The sequence below is a fragment of the Calonectris borealis genome, chromosome 3 (assembly GCF_964195595.1).
Source record: "Calonectris borealis chromosome 3, bCalBor7.hap1.2, whole genome shotgun sequence".
Taxonomy (NCBI): domain Eukaryota; kingdom Metazoa; phylum Chordata; class Aves; order Procellariiformes; family Procellariidae; genus Calonectris; species Calonectris borealis.
Genome location: NC_134314.1, coordinates 62,030,208 through 62,049,925, shown reverse-complemented (window position 1 = coordinate 62,049,925; position 19,718 = coordinate 62,030,208). Strand labels below are relative to the sequence as shown.

The 19,718-nt window shown below is 38.2% G+C and overlaps 1 protein-coding gene across 1 annotated transcript in view; it reads right to left on the bottom strand.

Moving 5' to 3' along the window:
* Nucleotides 1-19,718, bottom strand: part of LAMA2 (laminin subunit alpha 2) — a 397,684-nt gene that overhangs the window by 11,612 nt on the left and 366,354 nt on the right. Inside the window, exons 52-59 of the mRNA XM_075144626.1 lie at nt 18,811-18,949; nt 14,582-14,702; nt 12,047-12,265; nt 10,501-10,649; nt 6,654-6,830; nt 5,626-5,842; nt 3,026-3,085; nt 490-602 (exon numbers count right to left, since the gene is read on the bottom strand). Coding sequence (XP_075000727.1) covers nt 490-602; nt 3,026-3,085; nt 5,626-5,842; nt 6,654-6,830; nt 10,501-10,649; nt 12,047-12,265; nt 14,582-14,702; nt 18,811-18,949 — 1,195 coding nt within the window. The remainder of the gene's footprint in view (nt 1-489; nt 603-3,025; nt 3,086-5,625; nt 5,843-6,653; nt 6,831-10,500; nt 10,650-12,046; nt 12,266-14,581; nt 14,703-18,810; nt 18,950-19,718) is intronic.

Genomic DNA, 19,718 nt, shown 5'->3' with positions numbered 1-19,718 from the left:
GCATATCAACATGTATATGTATTTATTGTTATACCTTGGGAGGGCAATGTCATTTTGCCTGTTTACTGTGCAAGCTTGATCTTAATTATTGGAGGAAAGGGGAAAAACGGTTTGCTTATTAGAAGAAATTATCAAGTTACCAAACCAAGAAACTTTCTTCCGAAAAAGCAACCTATGAACTCAGTTGCATGACCTGGTTCCATTCTTCTGTTTGTTTTTCTGAAAATCAGTCTGGGATCTGTGTGTGCCCAAACCTTTACCAACAAAGAGGTAAACTGTTTTTGTGAGAGCTACTTAGGTGGGTGCTTCATTGCCTAGATTTCATGCTTTAATGCTTTTTATGTTCACTTAATGAAATGAATTAGCCATGGGACGCGATCTTTTTCAGACTATGCCCATAATTTTGGGACATGCTTTTGAGAATATTAGGAGGGGCATTTTATTTTGACGTTATTCCGTCAAAACTCATTGCTGAAATAAACAATATACCTGTTTTTCACTTTGGTGTCATCAAATGCAACTGCAATGTGGCTGTTCCTTGAAAGACCAAATTGCTTGCCACCTTCCAAAAGGGCTGGTTCTGTGTCAGCAGCACAGGAATCCTGCAAAATATATAGCGATCATACAAACTTCATATTTTGTATCTATCTCAGCTGTGCTGGAAGTCTTCCAACTGCTCAGGACTGAGAATATTCCACCTAGTCTAGACACTGGCCCTGCAGTTTCCAGTGTGTTGATGTCTCATCACACCAGCTAAAGTTATAAACCAGTATGACAGGAACTTGGTGTAAAAGCAGAGCTCATTACGCTGGCTGTAAGCGCAAATAAAAGTAATATATGAACATTGCTGCTTTCATGCCACCAGTGGACATTTACAAGAGTCTTAATTAATTTCCAGGCAGCTCAGTGTACTCTTAGCTCGCATAACTGAGTTTTACACAGTAGGATGCCCTCTTGCAGAAATGAAGCAAGACTTAAGTTTTAAAGAGATGCTTTGCTGTCTTTGACTTGAAATCTAGTCACCTTAAAATCAATGAGTTAAAAGTAGTTTCAGATCCTGCATCTGTCAACGAGTCCTCCATTTTACTTCTTTATATTGGTTTACAATTGTATTCTTTGTTTAATGTGCTGTTGTTTCCCCTGGTGCTGTTGAAAGGCCCCACAAACAATAAGGGATAGAAGTAACAAGTGTTCAACTGGGCTGTCTAATGTAGACACATTACCCAGGGGGTAAAGAAAGAAACCCCTCCCTGTCTGTTCCACTTCTATTAATCTTAAAGTGGTGCAACAATGGAAGGTAAAATATCTTCTGCTCAGTATAATTTTCTCTTTTTAATTTCACCAGGTCTTTTAATCTCTGGCCCTAAAGCTCTTGTAGAGGGGTGCCTGGGGCAATGCGAGACCATGGTAATTACCAGCTCCTACTCATGTCTAGCTTTTGCCTCCCACTGAGAGTATTGTGAAGAAACTACTCAAAGGATCTAACACAACACAATATCAGGACAATACCGCTGGGAAAAAAACAAACTTTGATAGCTGCGAGCTCTGTTTTTAAGCACTGCAGCTGATATCATTTTGGATTGGCGACAGTCTCTCATTTGAGCCCTGACTCAGCAGGGACCTGTAAAGCACGTGGTGCGGTGCTTTGCTGACAAAGAGCTCTTTCTGTGAAACATTTTGAAAATGTCATGAGTGACTCATCAGGCACTGAGATTTCAGCCCCAGTGAAGAAATTTCTTTCCCCCTCTCACTCAGTTTTTCAGTGGTGTTAGATTTTTTGCTTTCACACATCACAAAAATCTTCACAACAATATAGAGCACTTCTAAAAATTAGTTTTCCACAATGAATACTCTGGTTTGAATATGACAGAGTAGAACACCATGCATTATGACAAGTACACATCAATGTGCAATGGCGGGAAAAAATGGTTAAAATGCAGTAGTACCAAACAAAGTTATGAATGTGTGATAGCAGTCTTCCAGTGATCATCAAATAGAAAAAAAAAATTATATTCCCATAATGCTGGGTAAAGTTTCTAATTATTTTAAGCTTTACAGGTTTATGTAGCTGTTTAACAACTATGTTAATAATAATACTGTGTATATAATACTTTCAATAGCATCTGGACCTTCTAAAATTTGAAGATAGGGACTAACTACTGGTACTGGAACGATAGGAAAGAACTGGAAAATACACTAACGCACACTTTTCTGTGGCACACTTTTACATATTACATGGTAAAAGGACACATTCTGGCAGTAAATTCAATCCTAGGCTGGTATATGTTAGTAAAGGGTCTGGCCCTGACACTTTAGCTGCTCCCCAGCATCAGCAAACACCGCAGTTTTTCTTCATCCCAGCAGGGGAACTATAAGGAAGGGTAAGGAGTGGGGAGAGTGCCAAACACACTGTGATGGTTGGAATCATAGCAAGCATACACCGGTTATTTATTGATAAATACTAATCGATAATAGTGAACATTCATTAGGTTGATGTGGAAATGTCAGTAAAAGGAAAAAAAATCAGTAGGGCATGCTTAAAAAACTTCCAGGTTTTATTCACAAGCCTGTGTCTGCTTTCACTTTATCTAAGGACAGCCAGCTTTACAGCCTTCACAAGACTGTGAACTAAGCATGGATCATCAGCCTTATATTAAAATATCCCAGCTTTGTTTTTTCAGTAATGGCCTTAAGGTGTCCTGGGTTTAAATCTGGCTGCTTAATAATCTCCCATATTACCTGAGAGTCTCAAGACTGAACTCTTCAGCTGCACTTTACTTCGGTCTTGTCAGATGTCAGGGACTTGACGGCTAAGTCAAGAAGCTAGGTGTGTATCACAGTGGAAATGAAGAACAGAAAAGCCCACTGGTGGACTGTCACACATTCTCTACAAACAATGCTGTATTAGCATTTTAATCACAAAGAAAGTAATTAGGGGAAAAAGGGAGCACCACTGAAGCAGTCCCCACATTGAAGAGTGTTAATAAAACAATGAAATAATGCATGGAGAAATAGAGGAAGATACCGTTATGGAGTCAAATGCAGAAGTAATGCTGGCGCTCTTCATTTCAGTGGCAAGCGAATCCTGAGAAGCAGTGAATAACGTGAGGCAAAAGCAGCAGTTACCCGATGTTGAGAAACATCGCATTGCTGGCATCCGCAGCAAGCAGCAGCAGACTGGTGACCAGTGTATTTCCCAACTGTCCTACTTCTAGATCTTGTCTTGCCTTTAGCAGAGGGTAGGTTTTTTGAATTTAGGATTAAGCTCCCCTCCACTTTTACATGCTGATGGATGATAGAGATAAAAAAGGTCCTAAAAGGACTTAAGTGAAACAGATACCTTATTTAAGCCTACTATGTGGAAATATTTTTTTTTGCTGTGTATTTTCCATATACAGTCCTTCTACACTGAGCTTCTGTGTAATAAACTGTCATATAAGTGCTATCTCATTATTAGACTAGTTACTTATTTTGTTGCAACATTCCCCAGAAAAATACTTTGGAGAACTTAGATGAATGTAAAAACTATCCAAAAGCTTGCCTTATTTAAAATACTTTCAAGTCTTCAGAATACTAAAACAGTTTCATTTTTTCCAAGAGAAAAAGTGGAATAATGGTGTTTTATTTAGATTTTTATTTTGAACTCCTGTTTCAAGTTATCACAGCTCTACATATGTGATATACAAAACTCACCTAGTTACTATGGGACTAGTTTCTGGTATTAATGAGTAGATCTATTCCTCTCAATTTTGCTATTTAAAAGTTAGTGCTTAGAGTCTTAGAAAGTGTGCACTTGCACTCTCGTACGCTTCTGTGGTTTTTTATTTTGTTTATAATGCTTGATCAAGGGATAGTATGACTGCACTTTCAGTGAGCATTAAACTGGATAACTCTTTTTACCTTGTCGTTGCCTGGTTCCTTATCTTTCTATGGTAGCCTTACTATACTGCAAATTTGCGTACTTTCAACTCCAAACAGAGTTTTAACACGACAACTGCTCCACCTTGTGGGAATGAATCAAAAATGCTGCCCTAGAGTATTAAAAGGCCAATACATATAACTGTGGGGCTCGGGGCAAGGCAATAACGAAGATGGAGATTGCCTATCTTGAACCCCAGGCTCCCATTTCCAGGTGCAGATGGCTGCATGTGCTGTGGAGACTTCAGTAGTGCCTGACAAGTCCTTCTAGATAAAGCTGTGCCATATGTACCTGGCCAATGAATATCAAATATAAAATTAACCTTAATGAGTTAGGGGGTTTGGCCTAATGTTTGTACTGTTTCTTGTAGGAAAACATTGTTAGAAATCCTACCTATGTCCAAGGAAAAACAGATATGAATCCTGAAAACGAGTCAGGTAACAGGGAGTGGCTGCGGCAGTGAATTCAGGTTCTTTTGTCTCTAACTGACAGACTTACAGGCAACTGACTCACTGAAAATCACAGCCTCCTTTTTTTTTTTTTTTGTGGTCTTCATGCAATTAATTGATAATCTTAATCTCTGAGTCACCCAGAAAAAGCCGATACAAACACACTCAGTGTTCTGTAATGTTGCGTCAGTGAGGAGATGTGAAATGGGAATGAAGATTAAACCTGACCCAGCGTGGGAGTGCCTCCCAAAATGGTTAAAAGATCTTATGAAGCCAATCTGGGAGAAACTGTCAAAATTACTGCCTCTTTTGTATTTGATATATATAAAAAGGGAAGTTAAATATTGTGGTTCTTAACTTCTCAAAACTATCTTATTATGGTAGTGTAAATTATGGTAGTGTAAATAGGCTCCTAACTGGGAAATGTGCAGTATTTTCACATTATTTGGAAACCTCACCCATACTGAACTACAACCTGCCTAAACCTGTGGATTGTATGCAGGTGTAACAAAATGCAAAGGATTTTCCCCCCCAAGAATATCTTCCAGTGGATATATTATTCAGTTTAGTATTCGGATATCTAAACATATATTTTCTGGACAGTAAAATGTTGCATTAACTTGTAAAACTGCTACACTTGTGACAGAAGTTTCTTCTTAAATTTCATTGTATAAGACTGCTTGCTGCTATCTAGCTATTTAAGATTTCTGGCAACAACAGTTACGCTCAATTTAGCAGTGACTAGGGTTTCAGTTCCTAAGTTCGTAAGTCTCCTGACTAAAGTTATAAAATAGCAGTGGAGGAATTGCCATATCAAACAGACCTCTCTGGTTTACCTGTTTCTTCATCCTGTCACTGACATGGCTGTTACCATGCGCTTCAGAGAACAGCACAAGAAATATCATAACGGCATGGATTTCCCATACGAAAACTTCCCTTCCAACCCCGATTGGATATTGCTTGGCTTACCTCCTGAGGTGCAAGGGTTTAGGGCTAAGCATGCAAGCCAAAGGGAATTCTACTGCTGTATCGTTCTTTAAATTACTGTTGTGATAATCCAAGCAAATGACATCAACCAGTTTTCCATTATCCAGGGGTTTTACTGACCTGCAACAAGGTGTTCCCTTTACAATATCATGCTGAATTGTTACTATTTTTGTGGCAAATTACTTCATTATTCTTAATGGCTAGCTTTTCAATTTTGCCTGGAAAAAGAAACTTTTCAAACTTTACCCGAGTGAAGTGATCTACACTTACAAGTGCTGAAGATAGAGATGGTGTTGGAGGAGGAAGGGAAGCAGGAGGAGTCCTTGGTCTTTCTTTCTCCCCATTAGTGTCTGGTTCAGGTTGGATCAGGACTGTTGTGTGGATTGGTTTATCTTCATCCTCAGGTGGCCTAACTTCTGGTTCTAGAGAGGGACATCTGCCAATATCTGCATTTTCAAAGGACACGGGTTGAGCAAAGTCCATGGGGCTGAGAACACACAAAGAAATTGATGTTTGTTATTAGTTTTTCTGCCTTTTTACCACCCATTTATAAAAAATAGCTATACGCTGCAGTGTAATTCCACTTCACAGGACACAAGAGCCAGGATTCATCCCATCTGTTTTAGGTACAGAAGTGGGACACTTAAATTAGAGGTGATAGTCACCATTGGCTTTCCTTCCTACAGTCAGTGCAGAGAGACAGGCATCCTCTTTGGCAAGCTTTACGAGCCTAGGTAGGCTGAATCACATTGCGGAGAAGTCCTTCTCTCTGATGTACATTGATGCAGTGTGGGGGAATGAGATCCTAAGTTAGGTACTTCAGTTATGTGAAAGAAAGATTTAGATGAGAAGGTTTTACTTTATTCACCATTCCCTTTCTTTTTACGTCCAGATTACTTCCAGATTACTGCAGCACACACTTTCCACAAGGCAAATTAATTCCCATGGTGGTTCTCAAAATTTGTATACTCTTGGAGATCAACCTTAAAATAAAGTGTTATAGTACACCATAAATACCTATCATTGAGGCAAGCCTTAATGCAGTGTTACTGTTGAATTTCTCTGATTCTGTGGATAAACAGACAGGTGTTGGCTTGTCTGTAAAACAGTTCATTAATTGCATAGCCTATGGAGCATGTATTGTAGATAAAAAAAAGGAAGGGCATATTAAGAAAACAGATCGTATTCTAGGTTTTGCTGTTAGTACGATTCCTTGCAACAATGAATTTTCTTTTGGCAGCCAAGGTAGTTAACCAGACCTCATTAACTGGACATTTGCTGGCATCAGTGAGACTTACATGGCATTAATGACAAGATTCCATATACAGCCCTCAAATGGTGGTATGTTTCTGAGAGGTGTAGTCTGAAACTGAGAAGAAGTACCCCCCACAAAGAGTTTCTTAACAGAGATGGGCTGGTCTGTTGGCAATCTCTGAGTCTGGCCTTTGTCTTCATCTACTTGAACAGTGAACATCCTGTGAAAAAGATTTGAGAGCAAAAAAATACGTATTTTACTCTGGTTATTGCCTGTATTGAAATCACCGCTTTGCAGGCCCCATTTACTCCTACACCAGCCGTAACACTGAGAAACCCGAATTATGTAATTAGCAGCTCACATTAAATACATATTAACCACTAGAAGGTTTTCAGCTACTGCTATGCTTCCTCGGTAGTCCTCTGACAGAGCCTGGCAAAGCTGTGCTGCGGAGAGGCGATAATACCAGTCCCTGGTCGAATGGGAAGAAGTGGTTTGTACTACGGCAACACTGGCACGGTGAGGGCCCAGCCTGCTCCACTGCGGTGGTCGGTATAATCATCCAGTGCTCAGCAGGATGGGAACAGCATGGGGTCACGTTTTGTTTGGGCTCCCTATTTCCTGGCAGGGGGAGAAACGCTCCTACAGACTGCTCTATTGCAGAATCAGCCACAGGTACATACTGTAGACTTTTTAAAAGATCTGGTAGCTTTTTTCTGGGGGAGACAGCAGAGGAGGAAAGCTGCTGATTGTTCACCATGTATTGATAGGAGTGCTATATTTCATTCTCATGGGTAGTGCACGTGCTGCAAGTTAAAGCAGTCCCATGGAAGATACTGTGAAGGTTGAACAGAGGAAGGTAGAAGCCTCTGAAGCACAGCACCGCTGGCTGACCCAGCCAAGTCAAGGAATGGAAAAAAGAGCAAAGAGGGAAGGGGTAAATATGGTGAAGGGCATTATTCTGGTAAAAGCAAGAATCCAAATGTGAGAGAAAAGCGGAGTGCTCTTGCCTGTCAAACCTACTGAGATGCAAACGTTGTGGGTTTGCACCACATTTACAAGGAAACATGGTAAAGGGGACAGAAAGTGAAAAACCAGTTTGCCAAGCCATACATTGTGTATACTGAGAAAGCCGCGTTAATGTAAGGGCTGTGGAATTGAGAGACAGTGGATTATTTTGATGGGTAACATATATAACAAGGTATAGCAACAAGAGTAAAAAATTTAACTGCTGTCTTTGGGACAATTTACCATTGATGAAACATAGAAAATCTCCAACTTCTGAACAAATCCAGCTCAAAGTGAGCCGAGTTGCAAAGGATGGATAAGAACTTCAGTATTTTTGAAAGTGAATGTACAATGCTAGTTGGCATAATTTCTTTATGTTGTTAGACTATATTTAATAGAATTCAGCCAGACGAGAATCAAGACCACAAAAGAAGCTGTATGTGTCTCTGGTAAACTCTGATATGATTTATGAAGTGCAGTTTTTATTTCAAATATGTTACAGTCATACTAAGCATCAGGACCTAACTATTCAAACATCTTTGACTACAATTAGTTACCTAAACCCAAGTTGGGTATCTGTAGATAAGAAGCTTGATTTTTCAGAATTACTGAGCATCCTTACGACATACCACAAATAATCAGTTTCTGGCAAATAATCTCACTTCTTTTAACTGCAAAATTATATTGAACTCCAATATTCTTCCTTAACAATAGTTACAAATGTTAGCAACTGAATATTGAAAATGTTTATTGAAAAGAGGCCGTTTTTCATACGTAAAACGCTTGCCTTTGTTATTTACACAAGTCCTAGACAGAACTGGATAGTGACTTAAGCACCTGAATTAGATAACTGTTGTACTACATGCAAATTGTCCAATTTCCTCATAGTTTTGGATGGATTCATTTGGTCTAGAAAGCTGTAGAGTAAGAAAGTGATTCATTTTTCAAAGGGTTGGAGGAAGTGGGTATTAAAAGACTTATCTTTCAGGACAACTTCTAGGATTTCCCCCGGATCCTTCAGCAGTGGAAACAGAAGGAGAGAGATTTCTCTGGGGGCAGTTCAGAGCAACAGACTAATTTAGGTTCTGTGAAGTGTCCCAGAGAGGACACTTCTCTCCACTGCCTTCAGAGGAAGTGTAGGCAAATCAGACCGTCAAGGCTCGAGTTATCCTTTGTGCTGCTGCATGTTAGCCATGGCTACTGATTGTCACTATTTCCATCAGCATGCAATATTTCAACTCATCTTTAGCCATTACCATAGTAAACATTTTGGTTCCAAGCAGAACCATACAATGATGTGGATTAGTCTTCAACAGTATCCTATAATTACTTTGGAAGAGAAAGCAAATACTTCATAATTATATGGACAATTATCTCTCTGAAGAGGTTTCAAAGGGTGTTCCTCATATTTAATCAAATAAAGCTTGAGTTCATGGTGAGCAGAGGAGGGGTTAATCTTAATTTATATTTTTTCACATCCATTTCAGGTTACAGAAACTGCAGAGTTCAGACAATTTGTTTTGTAACAGAGCTACTTTGTAAACACAGAGTTTTCATCTGAACAAGCATCATCACTGGATGGCATTGTACAGCAATCGTGTCTTGATGTACTCTCACAGGTCAAGCTACTGTAGTTGCTATAGCACTGCATAAAAGAAATTTCTTTGTTGTTTAGAGCTTCTTATTATCATCTGCATATTTGTGTTCTGTCACAGTGACACAAAATGTTGTCATCCATTTCCAAAATAACTTTTTCTCCCAAAGAATTTACAATTTTACCTCGAACTAGTCATTGAGGCTGGGGAGAGATATTGTCTGAAGGCATTACTTACAAGAGTTTTTTTAACGATACAATAGAAATTCAGTCAGAAAATTATACTGACAAAGGACAAAGCAAAGCAAAGCAAATTATAGAGAGGACAGAAGGGCACCTCGGGACTAGACAGACAGGAATTGTTGCTTAAGAAGGCTGCAGTGCTGTAGGGGTAAGAGGGTGAAGCCTCGTGTTCAGCATGCTTGGATAAGCGCATTTTGTAACATGCTGGATGTCAATCTTCTTTCTGATTTTTTTTAAAAAACAAAACAGAACAACATTGTGCATAGTGCACTAATCCACTGAATGTCTGTACAGTATGTGCACATTTGTATGTCCAAATGTCCACAACAAACCCTACTTGGAATAATGGCTATTCCAGGCCGTAAATAATACTGACTGCCTGAGTCCTACACACTATAGTAGTGCTGTTTCTAATCACTTTCTGAATGGTGAAGTGTAATTAGCATTTTTTACAATGTCTGAGAAAGGGCAAAGGAATTTAAGTGAAATTCTGTTTAAAACAACATGGTCTGAGAAGGTCTGCAATGCCTTTCCAGCAATAAGAATGACTGCTGTTTATCTGGGACTGTGTCTCTTCATTGTTTTACCATATTTAGCTGTGCACCACTGTGACCCCATGTATATACACCAGTACATGGCATCTCAAAAAGGCTACAGGCTGCTGCATTGTTTATATACTTTGAAAATGGTCTTTTTCTGCATGTCTTGAAAAGGTGATTTACTGCACCGCAGCAGTTTTTCTCATCCACAGATTCGATTAATAAAATATATTTGCCAAGAACCAGAAGGTTAAAGATGCCAATTCAGACAAATGCAGGTCTCTGGAGAAACGGGCTGATAGCCTAGGAAAGCATGTAAAGCCAGCTCTGCAGGATAATAAGCACTGTCAGAAACTAACTTCTAAAAATTTTTGGATAAGGATGGAATTACACTAAATTCTCTGCCTCAGCAGAAGCATTTACGTGGATTGCTAAAGACATTGGTACATTCACTTTGTTGAATTAGCTGTGCTGGGTGGTCTGTAGCACTTCTAGATATTTGTTACCCTTTAGCTCGTTCTATCCGGATGGAGTGTGCTCTGCCGTCGTGAAACTCGCCAGCTTCTGGTTTGATGGTGATTCTGTGGGGATCTCGTATCCCAGTGGAGATATGCACTTCTAGTCGACCTCTGTTCAGGAACACTGCATAGTAGGCCTGCAATGTATATGTTGGTATGAGAAGGTAAGTTGCATTTGGAAAGAAATTATACCATTTAATTTTACATTAGTGTGTATGTTTTATTTTCTTGCACCGATTTTTAATTTGCTTACCATAGGCAAGATACCGTAGTTTCAGTTCTGCTGCTGCTGCTGCTGCTATATTCAGACTTTCTTGTATTTTTGTAATGAGGAATGGGTAAAATGAGGTCATGCTGGAAAGCCTCATCAAAAGATTTAACTCTCTGCGTACCTATTTGCAGGGAAGGATGGAGACTTCTAACCTACAATTCTTCTGATTTTTGCTGTTACAAGGCCTGGTCTTAAACCCATCAAGCCCTGAATAGCATTGATCTCAGTAGGAGTTCTGCATTTGGAGGGCTGGCAAATCACGCTAGTAGTTACTCTAGCAACCAGTATCATGTTGTAGTGGATTTCAGGATCTAACCTCCAGTTACTATAGCAATGAGTGTCATGCTCACTTCTGTGACCTGAAGAGCTGGGTAATGATAAAGGAGCCCCTACCCTGAAGTTAATGTCAGGCGGGTGAGCCATGATAATGTGCTGTCCCTGGAGTGTGTTCCTCCAGGTCACTGAGAGCTCTCTTCCAAAACAGGCAGGAAGGAGAATAATAAAATATCATTTCCCGGAAGTCCTGAACAAAGAAAGCACCAAAATACTCTGTTTATCATCTCTGTTGTAGTATGTCTGTCTGTGAGGTTTTTAATTAATCAAGATTTGAATAATTTCTAACAGCAATCACAATTTTACCAGTTAGTCACTTGGACTCTGTAGGTACTTCCTTGAACAGACTGACTGTATCCTCTTCTGCAGAAAGGATTTATACTGCAGATTTGTACTTTATGGGAGAGAAGGAGAGGTTGGAGCACTCTCAAGTCTTATATCCCACAGCAGTGATCCCAAATAAGGGGCTTATCTTGCACTGCTTTTAGCAGCTTTTTTTTTCTTTTTTGGTCTCAGGGGAAACAGAATGATCCTCATTTATGTCTATATGAACAGGAATGAGAGATGTTTCCAAGCATTAATAGTGCCTAAGTAGTCCTCAGAATGAGTGAAGAACAGTATTCTCTAATATTTAGGTTTGATTAAAAAAACAACATGGAAGCATCTGTATGATAGAAAAAAAAATCTATTGTTGTTTAGCAACAAGCAGTGGATGCCTTTCTGTAAATCTTTAAGAGAAACAGTTACTCCAATGCAAAAAATAAATTCTGAGCCTCTATCAGGTTCTCCATCAGATAAAGAATAGCATTAGAAATAATTTATTCCCTAGCACTGAAAGTATAAACATCTGACAGTGTCTTGAAACAAACCAAGTGGAAGAAGTTCAGTAAAATTGTGGGCTTTCTTTATCTTTTGCTAGGTTCCTCATACCTGTCCCGTCTGTCTGCGCTTTCTCCTCAGAGGGGCAGCTTTCCTTCCTGTGTACCTGCGCTTTCTTCTGGGGGGGACAACTGTGCCACTTGTGCCAAACAAGATGATCCCAGACTCATTCTTGGTGCTGAAGGAGAGGTTGATTTCTGTGCCCATGTCAAAGGAGACAGGCTGCAGTTCCACAAAACCTGGCTTGGGGAAGCTAACCGTATAAATATTCTGTAGGAAGAAGAGGACAGGAAAGTGCATTAGTAGGATTAAAAGCAAGACTATGAACATGCAGAAAGATTTCTTAAGTAAAATATTAAACTATGTAAATATAACTAGTATGAAGAGATGGAAAGTAATAATAAACACTAAACAATTTACTTCTCAAAGTATTGTGCAAACGCTAATTTACCTGTTTACATCTGGCATCATTACAGTATTTGTGGAATCCTGTCTTACAGGAAGGCAAAGTTCCAATCTTATTTCTGTATATCCTCTTGGATTAAAAATAACTGCTCACTGGTGTTTTTTTATATGAATGTTTTCCATCGAGTTAATACAGTGGAATTTTGCTTTTAAATCAATACAATAGATAACAATAGCCAATGAACATAAACTAGATTCTATTATTTGTTAAATGTGCCCAGAAAATACTTTCCATTAATTGGTCATTATTGCTTCATCATTATTGCTTCACTAAGCACCACTGCTTTCTTGATGACTCAGGCTCATAAATGAAGCACTCGTTGTGCATGGCCCAACTCTTTGGACATTAGTAGCCATTAACACAACTTAAAGAGTAGAATATGTCATCAAATAATAAATCAGTGCATACTCCTGAAGATTTTCTGTAATCACTGCCAATTCTTGTACTTTTCCAGCCGGGTAAGACCAGTCTATAGAAATAGTCACTTTTTCTATAATAACTCACCATTTTTTCAGTGCAGGAGAACTATTTTCAGGTATAGAGAGAATAGATTATGCTAGATAAAACCATTGCTGATGATGTTCACCCTTCTCTGAAATCCGAGGACATTTAAATAATTGAGCGTATATTCAGTCTTTACCTTTTGCTTTTACTTCTCTTCTTTTTAATTATCCTACATATTCTGTTTTGTACAATTAGGATATTTTATTTAATTCCGCAAGAAAATGGTTAATCCAATTAGATTTCAAATTCTGAAACCTCAAGAGTTACAAAATAATGTGAAAAACAAAGTTCGGTTCGTTCTTTCTAAGATTCATAGCAACAGAAGAAAACCAACACAACTACCCTTCTTTCCTATTCAGGAAAGAATCTACAATAAATGCAAACAAATATGAACTTCTGTAGAAAATTTTTGCTGAACCCAAATTTGTAAGATTCAAAAGCATTTGAGCAATGTGGTTGTTTACAGTTTAGCTTTGTCACAAACCTGAAAACTTAAAAATGGCCATCTCATGACAGATCCATCTAGTTTAATATCCTGTCTGACAGTCCTGTTGTTGTGTGCTTTTTGCTTTAATGAAGGCCAGAGATAGAAGTGATAAACACAGCAAAAGAGGGTATTCATCTTTATTTTGGCCTGGCCAGCTTCCAGTCACTGTTCAAAGGAAATTTTCAATGTTTTGGAGTAAAATGTTTGGAGAGCATCTGTTTAACAACAACTCATTTGGATTTGCTGTAGTGGTATCTGATATGGAACTCTAGATCATATATCTGCTTGCAAAACTATCTTACATAGCATACATTTCCAGGGAAGAAACACAAACTATTTATTGGGAGACAAATGTCACTGGAAATATTTTTGAATATTTGAAGACTCTTCTTTTCCATGGAAAATTACTATATTCTCTCTCAAACTTACGATCAGATTCCTTGAATTTTATATGCATTGAAAGCCTGTTAATTAGAAGCAGCAACAGTTGAAAATAAATAGACTTGAATTGTTTTTAAAGTTAAAATAATGACACCAATTTTGCACATTCTTAGTGATCAGTAAGAAATGTGCCTTCCAGCTCAGTGGTAGCTAATAACAGTAAGTGCTCTACAGTTCCTATCCTAAAGATGATTTTGTTTCAGTTACCCCCAAATACACTGTGATTTTCAAAGTACCTCAGGTTTTCTGTAGTGAATGATTTGATAATAACAATTTTTAAAAAATCATTTAAATCCTTGGATTTTATGTGCATCAAAATTTTTCAAGGTTTTTGCAATATTGTCAGTGCCTAAGTCTATCTTCATTAATGTCAATAATTCCCATTTTAGTCAGCTGAAACAAAGCTAGACCATTGCTAAGCATTTTAGAAAATCCTACTCTTTAGGGATAGGGATATCACAACTGTCCAGGGATACTGTCCAAGAAGTTAGGATCTGGAAAACTGGTCTACTTGCTGCTCAGACTCATTCATCTTTCTTTCTCTTAAATATAACCGTTCTGATTTTCAGGTTAGATCCCTACGTGTGTCTGAATATGCCTTATACAATTAATATGTTATGCCATAAAATCAGAAACCAGAAAACATTTATACCCATTAAGACCAAAATAACATGGAAGTCAGACTAACCTCTAGTGTGCATCCTTTGGTTAGACCAACAAAATCAGGACTACTCAATATATTATACGGTGTCCTTGAAATTTCAATCTCTTTGAGGCAACCTGTATATTTCTTTAAGTTCACTTCAGGCCTAAAAAAAATTTAGAAGTACAATGTATTTTCAAAAATAGAGTTTAGGGAGAACACAGTCAGCCAGGCACACACATATGCACTTTCAGATGCACAGATGCTTGATTTTTTTTTTTTTTTTTTAAATACACACATACACTCAAATGAATACATCCTGCCTTCTACCACCTATCAGCACATATTGCACTCTGCCTTCCATCACTGAAAGGTGTAACGGTAGAGTCATCTCATCTCCAATTGACAACAGTCATCTTTTCCATTTTTTCTTTCTTTTCCTTAATTTTTTTTTTTTTTTTTTTTGGCAAAGGAGTGCTGTCACCTTTGGTGTTTAAATGCAGCTATGAAATAAGTAAGTAGTTGTTCCTTAGGCACAGCAGAAAGATGCAGGCTAGGAAATCATAACTTTAAGGAAAGACCTTAACTGGAAGACAGATGTTTCATTCATCTTTTTGCATGCTAGACCCTAATGAAGGAGGAACTTTAGCAGCATATAAACATTTTGGATGAAGTCTTTGCCAAAGAGTGAAAAAAATTTTCATTTGATTTTTTTTTTTTTATGCTTTAGGAATTCTTTATGTTCAGGCAGACTGACATTAGTTTTCTATGTATTTTATAGTCCCAGTATCTTTCCTATGAAAACTGCTGCATATTATTTGACTTTCTCAGGCAGTTAAAGAAAACAAAACACTTGGGTTTGTAACAGAATCTGACTATCCATCCAAGACAGGAAAATATTATAAAAGAATTGCAGAGTTCCATGGTTTGGCTCATCAGCTGGTTGCCAGAAGAAATGAGAAAACCCCTGAAAGTAACACCAAAGCTAGCATGCTTGAATGCAAAAGTATGATTTCCCAGGCCTGGGAACACGAGAGTGTAACTGCTGGCAACACCTGAACCAGGCGTGCAAGAAGAAAAGCCTTATAAAGTCACTTCAGAAAAAAAGTTGCCATTCACACCATGGAGAGTAAATCCAAAAAGTTAATTCACTTACAATATTACCCATGAGTGCTTAGGAGAATATGTGAATAATATAACAGCTTAAAGAAAGAAAAATGAATTTGGAAAATAAATAAGGAGTTATTTGTGGGAAGAAAAAAAAAACCCTAAAACTTCAGCTCCCTGGAAGGAAAGAAGAGAGTTTAAAGAATATTAATTACAAAAAAAAAAACATTTTGCACAGATACTGTTCAGCTGCATCTTTTGGTACTGAAAGCCATTCTTTGCATTATAGCCATCCTAGCAAGCGCGGTATATTCTCTGGCAAATTAGCATCCCCTGCATAAGTTAAAGTAAGCATCTAGATTACTAAAACAATCCATATTCTGCTTTATTTACAGTCATGTAGTTATGGTCACCTTTCATTTTTGATTTTTTATTTCCTAGTTCTTCCCCAATTCCTTTATAGACTCATCTTCCCAGCAGCAGAACAGTTTTGCCGCGTCATTATCAGCAGTGCCCATAGTCTCCCGCCTTTGCCATCCAGCAACCATCCGTGTTCCTACCCCTTCCTGCCCTGTCCAGTTACAGACTGCCCTCATGCTGTCCCATTAGAAGCAGTTCTGTTATCTTATAACTCCCAACCCGTATGAACTCTACATCCTTGCAAATGTTGAACATTTGCTTGATGTTTTCTTAAGACTTCCTTTTTCCCTTGTTCCCTTCCAAAACATACAAAGCAAGGTCCAAGTTCATTCAGATCTTGCATAAATTCTTGGCCCTTTTTTTTTTTGCCAAACTAGGATCAGTTTCAAGGGAACACAAGCAAAGATTTCTGGAGCTTGGGAGGAAATAATCTTTCTCAGGATCGGGGGAGGGAGGGTGAAGTTGCATTTTTCTAATTCAAGCCAGGAATTAAGCTGCAAACCATAGTGAAGTTCAGTTCCTATCCGAGCATATCAAAGCAAAAGTAATGGACACAAATAGTTACAAACTGAAAACACAGTCAGAAATAGGTGACCTCCCCCATCCCCCCCATCCTCCTGTTCTTAAACTCAGAAGTGGCAAATTTCACAAAAATCTGCACCTCGCTTTCATACCCTCCTCAGTAACTACTTCACTGCCTCGGAGCGCCACGCTCCTCGCCTGACCCGGGACTACGTTGCTCTTACAGCCTGGAGGTCAGAACCAATCTCGGCAATACGGCTTGACATAAACAAACACAGCTGAAGTAAGCAGCTGTGTGAAGAAAATAAAAGTTGTTTGTGTAGGTGTGTGCACAGCATGTAAGATGACAGCGTTAAGCACTTGGGAGCAGCTTTGCTTGTTGCAGCAGGAGCAACTCGCTGAATTAACAGCCTTAGCGTAACAGCTGGTATAAATACTGCCCACACGCTGCTGCTTGCGTTGCCGCCTGTGCTTTCAAGCTGCACTTACTAGGCACATGCAAGTCATGCAAGTAATCTGATTATTTTTACCTTGCTTTCATACTAGGGTGAGAGAGAAAGACAAAAAAAAAAAAAAAATTACATTAATTGTAGCAAATGATACTTATTAGCAAGGTTCAAAATATTTCACAGAGAAGCAGATATACATCATTTACAAACAACACATTATGGATGGTGAGATTCTATATTCACTATCAAGCTATAATAATTAACAGGGTTACTCTGCAAACAGCTACCTTAAAATGTAATACATCAGAGAGCTTTTATAATTTGTTGCTGTACTTGGTTGTGAGTAAAGGCAAACCATGTAAAAGAATTTGGCAGAACTGACACGACCTGATAATTACAAAGTCACGGGTACCTCAGCATCTATTGTTTGCAGTAGCTCAGCTTGGCCCTAATCTCTCTTTCACTATTTTTTATTCTAATTTACCATAACATTCATCTTGCCCCAGTGACTGATGAATCATAGCTGTAGGCAAAATGGTTACCACAGGTCCAAGTAGCTGTGGTACACTGATTTTCTAAGCAACCACAAAGGATTTTCTGGAAGATAATTGCTCTAGACATTTTGTTACGCACTAGTGTGATTTCACAACTACATAATGTAGTGTTATATTTCATGAGTAAAATAGGTCTTAGATCTTTTTATTGCTGGGTGGTTTGACATCAGAGGTCAGTTATTAACCTAATAAATTAATATGTCCTTTCTTTTAGTTGCAGAACAGCCTGTGGACTAATCACAACAGTTCCTTGTGCACAAGACCACTTCAAGGCTGTCATTATGCCATGTAGCTAAAGCTGACACAGACTAATGGGCTTGTTTCTGTGTTGCTCATCTGTTCATTGTAGCACAAAATCCTCTTGTTCTTGTCATTGCAAAACTGCTGAATATTCATTTAAACCACAGTAAGTTTTTTGATCTATTTAAAACCATGTAATATAGTCACTAAGTTCAAGTATCTGTTATCCCATTTATTTAGTTTACTAAAGCTTAACTTAAAGTTCATCAAGAATAATATGCGATATTTAAAAAATAAATAATGGGAATTTTATTTAGTAAGAAATTCAGGATCAGGCTTCTGAAGGGAAAAGGTTGCCATATTTCATTTTACTTACATTAAATATATCAAGAGTATTGTATCGTATACTTTAATTCCTGAATACAGGAGGAGTTTAATCTAAGGAGTCCAGGAACTTATGTCTACAAATAATTTTAAATGACATCTAAACACAAGTGTTTTATACGTATTGAAAGTATACTGACCCTGATTATGCAGACATGCATACCCACTTAACAGTAATCCTGTGAGGAGTAGTCTGTAGTTCAGTTTTTCTACTCATGCACAAGGTAAACACTTGTGCTTAATTTTGTGGAGGTATGGAGCTATTTCTGTAAGTTTGGAGTCACAAATTCTATTCATCAAATAAAAAAATACTTAAAAAGATAAGTCAGCTACATCATAGTTCTGCACAGCATCAAAAAGCTGTACTGCACCATTACCACCATTTCCATTGTGTTTGAGTAATGTGAGCTGCATGAAATACACTGAAATATACAACATACGTAAATAAAGCGTTGGTCTGCTGTGGCAACGTTGGGTATGTTGGGAACTCACCATTCACTTACTGCAAGTGAACTTGAGAAATAGATACAGAGGGTAAAATTACACTGCATTTACATCCCCTTACCAAAGGTAAAGAAATTGGTTTGAGCCACGGTACCTTAGATTTCTCAGGGTTGGCAATCCCCCAAAATATATTTTCTCATGCCCTTTTAAGTTGAGCCCAAAGTGGCTGCCTGTAGAAGTTGTTGCTATGGTCTCTTCTTCATTGGTGTCTATGTCTACAATTGATATGTTGGCTGGAAGAGATTTGAGATTAGTTTCAAAATATCAGACATGAACAATGATGCCTTAGTGCAAGAAACCAACAGAGAAATATTTGGAGGGTTAGCAGGTGAGGGGAGAGGCAAGGAGGGTTGTATTTTGCAATTAAGACACTGGATTTCCAAATTGTCAATTGTGGACAGAGGAAGAGACCCGCGCTTTCCTCTGTTTCCACAACAACTTGAAAAGCTATAGCAATTCTGTATGCTTTATTTTTATATATTTTCTAAACCTGTTTCAATTTGGTACGTTCTTTGTGTCAGTGTAATTTGGAAATAACACTTCAGGACAAATTCAAGACAGAAGAGATCATTTTACATCTAATTTGTGATTTCAGTCCAAAGGTCTGTCACTTGAGCAGGATTTTTTTAGTGTAAAAGTTTGTTAAGCATTGTCATTATGTGCCTTAGAGATTGGTGATCAGTCACTCTAAACCATTTTCAAACCCAAAGCAGTCATGTCATGTCTAATCTCAATCTGGAGTCAGACTGAGTCCTATTTAAATGCTTGTTCTATGTATATTTTAAACGTATGGATTAATGCAGAATATAAAGTTCAATGAGAGACAAGACACACTGAAAAATGCTAAGCAGCCCCCAGGGAAGAAGGGGATATTCTACCATAGGGATGCAAAGAAAGGGTTCTTTCCTTCTTCTTTCCTTCTTTCCTTTCTTCCTTCCTTTTTTTTTTCTTCAGACAGTTAAATGCAAGAGATTGCTTATAATCTAAACACACACATACACA